The sequence below is a fragment of the Artemia sp. Qi Xiang Cuo genome, chromosome 1 (genome assembly GCF_049724085.1).
Source record: "Artemia sp. Qi Xiang Cuo chromosome 1, ASM4972408v1, whole genome shotgun sequence".
NCBI classification, from domain to species: Eukaryota; Metazoa; Arthropoda; class Branchiopoda; order Anostraca; family Artemiidae; genus Artemia; species Artemia sp. Qi Xiang Cuo.
In genome coordinates, this window is record NC_142794.1 from 22,695,612 (window position 1) to 22,707,796 (window position 12,185).

Consider the following 12,185-nt stretch of genomic DNA (forward strand, 5'->3'; position numbering starts at 1 on the left):
GATGTATTTTAGAATTGGATTTTCTTATTTATGGAAATTAAGATCTAACTTTATTAAAAAGAATTAAATATCATTAATAAAATCTGATGTATTTTAAACATAGTTGTTCTTATTTCTGAAAAGAAAAATCCAACTTTATTAGAAAATCAAATATTACTAATAAAACCAGGTGTATTTGAAATGTGGACGTTCTCATTTAAGAAAACTAAAACTCAACTTTATTAAAAAAAAAAGGCGTAAAGTAATGTTGGGAGTGAAAAAAGATGAGTACTTTAACTTGTAAAACAGGTTGAGGCTGAATATTAAGAAAAGAACTGGATCCGAAATAATACAATAAAGCCTTTTGAAAAGAATTTCTTGTTGTTGGGGTTTGCAAAAAGTCGTAAAGTAATGTTGGGGGTAAAAAGGATGAGTACTTCAGCTTGTAAAACTGGTTTAGGAGGAATATTAAGAAAATAATTTGTTCTGAAATAATATTAATAAAGCCTTTTAAAAAGTATTGTTTGGTGTTGTGGTATGCAAAAAGTCGAAAAGTAATGTTGGGAGTGAAAAAAGATGAGTACTTCAACTTGTAAAACAGGTTTAGGAGGAATATTAAGAAAAGAATTTGTTCTGAAATAAAATTAATAAATCTTTTTGAAAAGTATTGCTTGGTGTTAGGGTATGCAAAAAGTCGCAAAGTAATGTTGGGAGTGAAAAATGATAAGTACTTCAACTTGTAAAACAGGTTTAGGAGGAATATTACGAAAAGAACTTGTTCTGAAATAATGTAATAAAGTCTTCTGAAAAGTATTTCTTGGTGTTGGGGTATGTAAAAAGTCGTAAAGTAATGTTGGGCTTGGGAGTGAAAAAAGATTACAAAAACCCTTTGAAAATACTAATAATATAGGGTAAAATGTTGCTATTGTAGCTAACTTAGAAGGAAAATACTCCATCAAGGCTACCATAACCCTTGAAAATACCAACAATATAGGGGAAAATGTTGCTATTGTAGCTAGTTTAGAAGGAGAATGCTCCATCAAAGCTACCAAAAAATCCTAGAATATTAATAATATAAGGTAAAATATTGCTATTGTAGCTAGTTTAGAATGAGAATGCTCAATCAAGGCTACCAAAAAACCTTGAAAATACTAATAATATAGGGTAAAATGTTGCTATTGTAGCTAGTTTAGAAAGAAAATACTCCATCAAGGCTGCCAAAAACCCTTGAAAATGCTAATAATATAAGGTAAAATGTTGCTATTGTAGCTAGTTTAGAAGGAAAATGCTCCATCAAGGTCTACCAAAAACCCTTGAAAATACTAATAATATAGGGTACAATGTTGCTATTGTAGCTAGTTAAGAAGTAGAATGCTCCATCAAGGCTACCAAAACCCTTGAAAATACCAACAATATAGGGTAAAATATTGCTATTGTAGCTAGTTTAGACGGAAAATGCTCCATCAAGGCTACCAGAAAACTTTGAAAATACTAATAATACAGGGTAAAATGTTGCTATTGTAGTTATTTTAGAAGGAAAGACGATATTTAATGTCCTTGGTAAAAACATGGACGAGATTTAATGTCCCTGGTAAAAGTCTGGACGAGATTTAATGTCCTTGGTAAAAGCCTGGACGACATTTAATGTTCTCGGTAAAAGCCTGGACGAGATTTAATGTTCTCAGTAAGAGCCTGGACGAGATTTAATGTCCTTAGTAAAATCATGGGAAGGAGATTAAATGTCCTTGGTAAATGCTTGGACGATATCTAATGTCATTGATAAAAGCCTGGACGAGATTTAATGTCCTCGGTAAAAGCCTGGACGAGATTTAATGTCCTTGGTAAAAGTCTGGACGAAATTTAATGTCCTTTGTAAAAGCCTGGACGAGATTTAATTTCCTTCTTAGAAGCCTGGACGAGATTTAATGTCCTTGGTAAAGGCCTGGGCGAGATTTAATGTCCTTGGTAAAAGTCTGGACGAGATTTAATGTCCTTGGTTAAAGCCTAGGACGAGATTTAATGTCCTTTGTAAAAGCCTGGGAAGGATATTTAATGTCCTTGGTAAAAGCCTTGACTAGATTTAATGTCCTTGATAAAAACCTGGACGCGATTTAATGTCTTTGGGTAAAAGTTTGTACGATACTTAATGTCCTTGGTAAAAGCCTGGACGAGATTAAATGTCTTTGGTAAAAGCCTGGGAAGGAGCTTTACTGTCCTTGGTAAAAGCCTGGACGAGATTTAATGTTCTTGGTAAAAACCTTGGCGAGATTTAATGTCCTTGGTTAAAGTCTGGACGAGATTTAATGTCCATGGTAAAAGCCTCAAATTATATCTTGGATAGGTCCGGGTATGATTTGAAAAACAGTCAGAAGTTTTTTAAAAATATAGAGTAATTATATTTATTTTAAGTTTTAAACTTGTTCCCTGCTTTAGCTGAAAAAATCTTTTCTGTTTGTTAATTTCTGTGTCTCAAGCGCGAAAAAAAAGTATTTAAAAAATGGGGGGGGGGGGCCCAAAAACTTGGGGGAGGGGCAGGTGCTCCTTGGAGGCTGGGGTATGGGACCTTTTGAGGTTAAGGTCCTTGGTGGTTAGGGTCATTGATGATAGCGGTCCTTGATGCTTCAAATCTATAATCATCTCACTAGTTGATTTCTAAGGATTTCTATGGATTTTTCTGAATTTCTTTATTAAAATTCCTTTCTTGGCATATACATCCCTATTAGTATCAACTTTTTACTATACTATAGTGTTAGTGCATATTTTATATTGACAACACTGTTCAAATGGTACTTGTGTATTATACAGAACACAGTCAGGAACCACCCACACAAAAATAATATGTATCTCTTAATGGAGTTAGCATTCCCTGACATGCCTTACCTTTTTGTTTTCTACTTTCAAATCCCCTAAAATGTCAATTAATCTCTGACGTTTACTATGTTCTGGCAACTGTGCACAGATACATTTTAAATTCCTTTGAATCCTTTCCAAATATATCATGTTTCATGGAGATTTTGTGTCAATCAGATATCTTGTTCCGTCACTATTTCCAACTCTCTGATAAGAATGTTCACGATGTGAGATTTCCTTATCTGATGATGTCACCTTGTTATCCCAATTTTTCTAGCTCTGTGATTTGGAGGTCAATGATCTTGTACCGGTTGTATTCACTGATCGTGTTGCGTTACTCCTGAAAGTAGGTCAATGCCCATATATGGTGTTATCCTTGGAGTAATACCCCTTACTCTACTGGTGTATACAGAAAGGGTGGTCGTAAAAACTTCGGAGGAGGCTCATTGGATTGGTAATCAGAAGTTTTAGTGCCCTTTTTAAGATTCAGAATGATCGGAGGGTGGATACCCCCGACACCACACACACAACTCGTATTGTCCAGAAATGCACCTGATAGAAATTTTGAGATAGCCATTTGTTGTCGCAGAAAGTTCAAAAAGAGCTCATTTTATTGAAAATTGAAAAGGCTAGTGTTCTTTTAATAGTCGAAAGTGATTGGAGGGCAACTAACACCCTCCCACGCCTACCATTTCCTTAAAAACAACCAATCAAATTTTTGTGATGACCGTTTTGTTCAACAGAATTGAAAGGTCCAGAAATTTTCTTTTTTATGATGACAACCAACCCCCCAACCCCCTAAAGCCCTCAGGGCAAGAATTGCAAGTTATGCCCTGAAAACATATAAGGTTTATATAGAAAGTGTGATCATACAAACTTCGGAGGGGGCTCATTGGATTGGTAATCATAAGTTCTAGTCTCCTTTTTAAGATTAAGAGTGGATAAGACAAAGGGTGAATACCCCCCCCCACCCCCCAGGCCTGATATTTTCACGAAATGCATCTGATATAAATTTTGAGTTGGTCATTTGTTGTCGTAAAAACTTTGAATAAATTGAAAGGTCTAGTACCCTTTTTATTGTTCGAAAGTGATTGGAAGGCACCAAGCCCCCCCCCCCCTATGTCGTTGCTTTCCAAGAACATATCCGATCGGAATTTTATGAGAGCTATTTTGTTCAGTATTGCTGAAAGGTCCAGTATTGGGGATGTCAACCTCCCCAAAGTCCTCAGGACAAAGGGTGTAAGTAAGGCAACTCGTTCATTGTTTACAAATACTATATATTAGTAAGAAAGGTAAGCATGTTTGAACTTTACTTTTTAAGAAGACGAAGGGTATTCAGGCGAACCTTTCAGTCTCCAACATACAAATAGCATACTCTAACCCATAATATGAATTCTTATAGAAAAAAAACTCAAAAGATATAAAATGTTATTTTTTCCATGAAAAAGATTATGTAAATAAAAAAACGAACAGAAACTAATTCCAAAAACTTTTTCCACGAAACAGGTTTTACAAAGAAAAGTAAAGAGCTCCATTATGCCAAGAATCAGCAAAAATAAAGTCAAACAATCTTCAAAGCGGAAAACTACGACGAATCACTATCAATAAATAAATGAAACTTAAAACGAACAGAAATTAGAATAAATAGCCAAGTCAAATTCAACACGAGCAAAAATTAACATGAGTAGGGTTAATAACCCCCAAGCCTTGTCAAGCCCAGAACACAATTTGCGTTGTACTGAAAACAAAATACGTTAGGAATGTTTTCAATTTTCTTACTATCATAATTAAAAAATTAGCAAAACTTACAAGGAATAAAAATAAATATCAGTATATGTCAATTAAACTGATATCCATGGTCATTTGATTTGTTGTTGTTGTTTTTGTTTTCAGTAGATTGCAAAGTTTGTTCTGGTCTTGAGAAGGGACAAGGGTTATCAAGGCTACTCATGTTAATTTTTGCGGGTTGAGTTTGACTTAGCTAGTTATTGTAATTTCTATTCGTTTTGAGTTTCATTTATTGACAGTGATTTGTGGCAGTTTTCTGCTTGGAAGATTATTTGACTTTCTTTCTCATTCTTGGCATAATGGAGCTCTCGACGTTACTTTGAAAAAACTTATGTTGTGGAGAAAGTTTTTTTTAATTTATTAACAATAAAGATTATATGTATGTTTGGGCAAAGCTAATATTGAACACCTTTTCATATGTTTTAGATTCATCTTCTTACAAAATATGTGACTCAGTTTTTGTTGGAGTGATAAAACTTGTTCAGCGACAACTGCCTGAAAAACTGACGCTACTTGATGCTCTTAGTGACATCTACATCACAAAGCACACACCCGATGCCAAGATAATCAATTCCGACCATAGGTAAGCTCATGGTTTGCCTTTAATCCGTCTTTTGAGTAATACTCATTCAGGGTAAAACTTAAGAAAATGTAGGAGAAAGCCGAGAATTTTCTTTTAATCAAATTTTTAAATGTGGATATAACAAAACCATGTTTTTCAACATCTATGGGAGGGAGGGTGCACTTTTTTTCAATAACCAATGGGTCTAGATCTATGAATGACTTCCTAATTGTTATCCGTAGGAAATCTTCGTAACTTCGAACAAATTATGTTCGGGCGCATTGTTTTGATCCGGGGGCTGTGATCCGGGGGCTACTGTTTTTACTGCTTTTAGCTCCTGTCTTTCCCTGGCTGTCCATTTTTTTTTCAATTTTCAATAGGTATGGGTCTATGAATGATGATTTCCTAATTGTTATCCTACAAAATCTTCAGAATTTCGAGCAATTTATGGTCAGGTTTATTGTCATGATCCTGGAGCTGCTTTCTTGCTTCTAGCTCCGGTCTTTCCCTAGCTGCGCATTTTTTTTATTGTGCACTTTTTTCAATTTTCAATGGGCCTGGGTCTTATTTTTTGATCCGGGGGCTGTTTTTACTGCTTTTAGCTCCTGTCTTTCCCTTTCGGGTGCATTTTTTTTCAATTTTCAATAGGTATGGGTCTATGAATGATGATTTCCTAATTGTTATCCTACAAAATCTTCAGAATTTCGAGCAATTTATGGTCAGGTTTATTGTCATGATCCTGGAGCTGCTTTCTTGCTTCTAGCTCCCGTCTTTCCCTAGCTGCACATTTTTTTTATTGTGCACTTTTTTCAATTTTCAATGGGCCTGGGTCTTATTTTTTGATCCGGGGGCTGTTTTTACTGCTTTTAGCTCCTGTCTTTCCCTTTCGGGTGCATTTTTTTTCAATTTTCAATAGGTATGGGTCTATGAATGATGATTTCCTAATTGTTATCCTACAAAATCTTCAGAATTTCGAGCAATTTATGGTCAGGTTTATTGTCATGATCCTGGAGCTGCTTTCTTGCTTCTAGCTCCGGTCTTTCCCTAGCTGCGCATTTTTTTTATTGTGCACTTTTTTCAATTTTCAATGGGCCTGGGTCTTATTTTTTGATCCGGGGGCTGTTTTTACTGCTTTTAGCTCCTGTCTTTCCCTTTCGGGTGCATTTTTTTTCAATTTTCAATAGGTATGGGTCTATGAATGATGATTTCCTAATTGTTATCCTACAAAATCTTCAGAATTTCGAGCAATTTATGGTCAGGTTTATTGTCATGATCCTGGAGCTGCTTTCTTGCTTCTAGCTCCGGTCTTTCCCTAGCTGCGCATTTTTTTTATTGTGCACTTTTTTCAATTTTCAATGGGCCTGGGTCTTATTTTTTGATCCGGGGGCTGTTTTTACTGCTTTTAGCTCCTGTCTTTCCCTTTCGGGTGCATTTTTTTTCAATTTTCAATAGGTATGGGTCTATGAATGATGATTTCCTAATTGTTATCCTACAAAATCTTCAGAATTTCGAGCAATTTATGGTCAGGTTTATTGTCATGATCCTGGAGCTGCTTTCTTGCTTCTAGCTCCCGTCTTTCCCTAGCTGCGCATTTTTTTTCTTGTGCACTTTTTTCAATTTTCAATGGGCCTGGGTCTTATTTTTTGATCCGGGGGCTGTTTTTACTGCTTTTAGCTCCTGTCTTTCCCTTTCGGGTGCATTTTTTTTCAATTTTCAATAGGTATGGGTCTATGAATGATGATTTCCTAATTGTTATCCTACAAAATCTTCAGAATTTCGAGCAATTTATGGTCAGGTTTATTGTCATGATCCTGGAGCTGCTTTCTTGCTTCTAGCTCCGGTCTTTCCCTAGCTGCGCATTTTTTTTATTGTGCACTTTTTTCAATTTTCAATGGGCCTGGGTCTTATTTTTTGATCCGGGGGCTGTTTTTACTGCTTTTAGCTCCTGTCTTTCCCTTTCGGGTGCATTTTTTTCAATTTTCAATAGGTATGGGTCTATGAATGATGATTTCCTAATTGTTATCCTACAAAATCTTCAGAATTTCGAGCAATTTATGGTCAGGTTTATTGTCATGATCCTGGAGCTGCTTTCTTGCTTCTAGCTCCCGTCTTTCCCTAGCTGCGCATTTTTTTTATTGTGCACTTTTTTCAATTTTCAATGGGCCTGGGTCTTATTTTTTGATCCGGGGGCTGTTTTTACTGCTTTTAGCTCCTGTCTTTCCCTTTCGGGTGCATTTTTTTTCAATTTTCAATAGGTATGGGTCTATGAATGATGATTTCCTAATTGTTATCCTACAAAATCTTCAGAATTTCGAGCAATTTATGGTCAGGTTTATTGTCATGATCCTGGAGCTGCTTTCTTGCTTCTAGCTCCGGTCTTTCCCTAGCTGCGCATTTTTTTTATTGTGCACTTTTTTCAATTTTCAATGGGCCTGGGTCTTATTTTTTGATCCGGGGGCTGTTTTTACTGCTTTTAGCTCCTGTCTTTCCCTTTCGGGTGCATTTTTTTTCAATTTTCAATAGGTATGGGTCTATGAATGATGATTTCCTAATTGTTATCCTACAAAATCTTCAGAATTTCGAGCAATTTATGGTCAGGTTTATTGTCATGATCCTGGAGCTGCTTTCTTGCTTCTAGCTCCCGTCTTTCCCTAGCTGCGCATTTTTTTTATTGTGCACTTTTTTCAATTTTCAATGGGCCTGGGTCTTATTTTTTGATCCGGGGGCTGTTTTTACTGCTTTTAGCTCCTGTCTTTCCCTTTCGGGTGCATTTTTTTTCAATTTTCAATAGGTATGGGTCTATGAATGATGATTTCCTAATTGTTATCCTACAAAATCTTCAGAATTTCGAGCAATTTATGGTCAGGTTTATTGTCATGATCCTGGAGCTGCTTTCTTGCTTCTAGCTCCCGTCTTTCCCTAGCTGCACATTTTTTTTAGTTTGCACTTTTTTCAATTTTCAATGGGCCTGGGTCTGTGAATGATGATTTCCTAATTGTTATCCTACAAAATCTTCAGAATTTCGAGCAATTTATGGTCAGGCTTATTGTCATGATCCTGGAGCTGCTTTCTTGCTTCTAGCTCCCGTCTTTCCCTAGCTGCACATTTTTTTTATTTTGCACTTTTTTCAATTTTCAATGGGCCTGGGTCTGTGAATGATGATTTCCTAATTGTTATCCTAGAAAATCTTTGTAATTTTGAGCAATTTATGCTCAAGCTTATTGTCATGATCCCGAAGCTGCTTTCTCGCTTTTAGCTTTGGTCTTTCCCTAGCTGCGCATCTTCTAGACCCTGAAGAAAAAACAAAAATAAATCTACATTCCAACATACTTCATCCGACCCCAGCGCAAGAAACTTATTCTCATTGTGTCTTATTGTCATGATACCAAAGGTGATATCTTGCTCGTTGAGTTCCAGTTTGTTTTTGTAGTCACAAAATTGTTCCTTTTTTTTAATCCTGCCTCCGTTCCTCTCAGTGACGACTTAAAAAAAAACTTTAAACCTTAGACGTGACCTGCCTTTTCTTTTATTTACTAATAGCCAAGCCGGACGCATTTCAAACCATTTTGTACTCCAAAAAACACTCCCTAAAAATGTCTTTCTCTTAATCAAAGTTGTTCTCCTACCAGAGGAAGCCGTTGTTACTGCGGCATTTCTAACCACGTCCTTAATATATCTTAAATTTAATTTTTCCAGAAACCCTTTTATTCTCAAAAAATAGAATAATAAAAAATATTAACATAAAAAACTAACCAACTCAATTAATAAAAATAACAAAATAAATTAAAAAAATCCATCATTATAACTTTCTTCTCTACAAATACTCATCACAATATATATAAATAAAAATACAAAAACATGAAAGAAAGTTATAATGATAACATAATCTAAATTCTCCAATCGACTTCTCTCAATGAATTCAACTTCTGCTGCTATTTAAGCAACAAAAAATAAACCGTTTTTAGCTTCATAAAAAGAATAATACAGGCAACACCGTTCTCAATGACTGGTAGATCTTTCAAAAATGTATCACACCTAGACCCCCTTCTTCAATAACCACATACAATATTTTAATAGCAAGCTTCTCCAACCTTTCCCTGCTGAAAATACAACACCGAATGCTTTTTTTCTTCGTTCTTTGCAAGTTTTTTTTCTAGACTGAAAACCGGTGCCAGATAAACATAGAACTGGGAGTGCATACGTGATAGCTCAGACTAATCGTACAAAAAACTGACACAAGATGTGTTCTTTGATGAGCTGTCAACAAACCTTCAAATTTTTGCACATGGTGTTCCCATAAACTGTTGACATTGACCATTCTCTCAAAAATTAGTCCAAAACTCGCAATTACTCGGCTTTCATAACCCAAACATGATCATCCAAACCTGTATTCTCTAGTACAATAAGGTACTAGCTCTGTGTCCAATTTATTTTAACGTAGAAATGCCCCTCAGGCTAGCTTAGGACTCAACAACCTCCGAAAGGTCAGTCAAACTTCCATGTAGAAATGATCTGTCATCTACGAAGATCAATGGTTTTGCGGAAAAATTCGGGAATTATGTATATACCCTGGATGTACCGTTGTCCATACTTGAATAGTTGGTCGGTGTAAAGTTCGAACAAATAATGGGCGCAGGGATTACTTTACTGCACTGCCATCTCTAACTTTGGTTTTCCACTTAGACAACCATTAATGTTTACGCCGAAATAAAACATTGCGTTTATAGAAATGATCAAGTCGATCTTCCTTTGCTACTGCTCGTACAATTAATACTGCTACCACGGCCACTCTTCAGTTCTGGCTCAGTCCGAAGTGTGTGCTCAGTGCAAAAACAAACTAGACCGTAATTTAATGCAAAAATGGACTAAGTTCAGATTCTGCGAAATATCGATTTAATTCCTAATTCCGTGCAAAACAAGCTAAGTCCAAGCTGCAGAATTTCGATGACCTTGGTTCGAAAGAAAGCTAATTGCTGAAACAGTAAGACCTTATTTGATTCGAAATACCGAAGTCTGGATTCGGTGAAATGTACGTCTAATATCATACTTTATTATTAAAAGCAATCCATGTCCTAACTTGTTGCAAAAACAACATAAGTCCAAGCTTTGAAAATTTGGGGACATGTTGGAAAACCACTCAAGAACTCACTACACACGCGGTGCAAAAATCGATATAAGTTCAATTTGGGAGCTGAATTGGTGAGCGTCACAGGTGTGGTCAAGCTACACAGTTTTTGAACTGGCAGAGAATTTTAGAGCGAAAGAGGACCAAACACCCCTTTAATAACCGCTGATCCCCCGGCACATTCCAAGCTTTTTAACAGATAGGCGTGCAGGACACACCTTATTTGCCCAAAAACTATGAAATGATTTCTTATCTGTATAGGTGGGGAGCAAAAGTGGCCACTGGTAGCTCCAGCAAACCACCTCCCCTCCCCCAACACCAGATTTAAGTAGAAATCCATAAATATTACACTTTTGTTCGAATAGGAATGAAACAAGGATTTTCAACCTGCATAACTGAGGCACGAGGTGTTTTTACGGTCTCTCGGCATCAAACCCTTTCGCGAAATGTTCATTACTTTTAGTTTTTAAAATTTTAAACCTTTTTAACTGATTCTAAACACTTTGTGTCAGGATTTTTATTTAACAATAACACCAAAAAATTCACAACATCTGAATATATATATATATATATATATATATATATATATATATATATATATATATATATATATATATATATATATATATATATATATATATATATATATATATATATATCAGACCACCTCTCAACTGCAACTTCCATTCTTGCAAGCGGTAGCCTATTGGCTTTGGTGAACCATTATCTGCTCTTCGTCAATACAAAATCCAAATCGAATGGTCTAGGGTCGGCGGTGGCCATGGCCAATTGGCCTCGGTGGTGGCCAATGTTCCCAGATGTTTTATTCCTATTTTTCCAGATCTTTGCCATAATTAGCATCTCCTTTCATCTCTTTCCTTGCATGAGTGTATGGCTGAACTGCAAGTTCATCTCCTTTTTAACACCTATTTAGCAGAAGCTTGTCTCTTTTGCTCTCTTGAAAATTGAATAATTTTACCCTCGTCCAAGCTACAGGGCGTAAATGTTAGGAGGTGATGGAAGTTGTATGTATGTTCATAAAGCGTCTTTTCTCCCTCCAATTTGATCTCTATCATAAGTATCTAGTTGACGAAGCCTTCTCAAAAGCTGTATCTAATCGGATTTATCTTCGGTAATCCCACTGGGTACCCTTCTAAAATTACATATTCTCTTTCTGTCGCAAAAATCCCCAAGAATGAGTTGTTCACTAACTTTGAATCCGAATTTTCTGTAAGCAATCCCGTTCTAAAAACTAAATTTGAAACACAGAATAAATGTTAAACAGTAGCAAAAATTCCTGTACTCTCCATTTAAGATTTTTGGGACACACCAGTAGCACATCTTTCTTCATGACTACTCCTTTACGCACACGCAATGAACATTTTTAGCACATTACGATGGGATTATTGTTATTGCTCTGACCTATTAGTGACTTCTCTTTCCACGCGTTGTGATGTGTCCTATTTCTAAACTAAATTTTCACTACTGTTTAATATTTATGCTGTGATTTGAACTGGAAATTGAGTATTGCCTTGAATGCCCAGACCGAGGAATTTGATTGTTTCCTGTTCTTCTGTTCTATTAATCACCTAAAATCTAAGAAATCTCACGGTATTGCTGAAGTCAGTTTTCTACATCTAAATTTTGGCTTCTTTTGATAAAGCATCTGACCTTTCACATACAGCTGGTGCCCAGAGAGTGCGAATGACCTTTTGAATTTTACGAGGTTTAGGGGTGTTGGCCCAACTCATTTTTGTGGTAGTTTATTTTCGTTTTGAGTTTGACTTGATTATTTACTGTAAATGTTGTTCGTTTTGGGTTTCATATATCTATGATAGTGATTTAAGTTAGTTTTAAGCTTGAATAAGTATTTAACTCTGT

At 35.9% G+C, this 12,185-nt stretch overlaps 1 protein-coding gene across 1 annotated transcript in view; it reads left to right on the plus strand.

The window, feature by feature from the left end:
* The window catches only part of LOC148956120 (circadian locomoter output cycles protein kaput-like), a 157,582-nt gene that overhangs the window by 30,201 nt on the left and 115,196 nt on the right, over positions 1–12,185 (plus strand). The window contains exon 3 of the mRNA XM_089089230.1: positions 5,044–5,200. Coding sequence (XP_088945356.1) covers positions 5,044–5,200 — 157 coding nt within the window. The remainder of the gene's footprint in view (positions 1–5,043; positions 5,201–12,185) is intronic.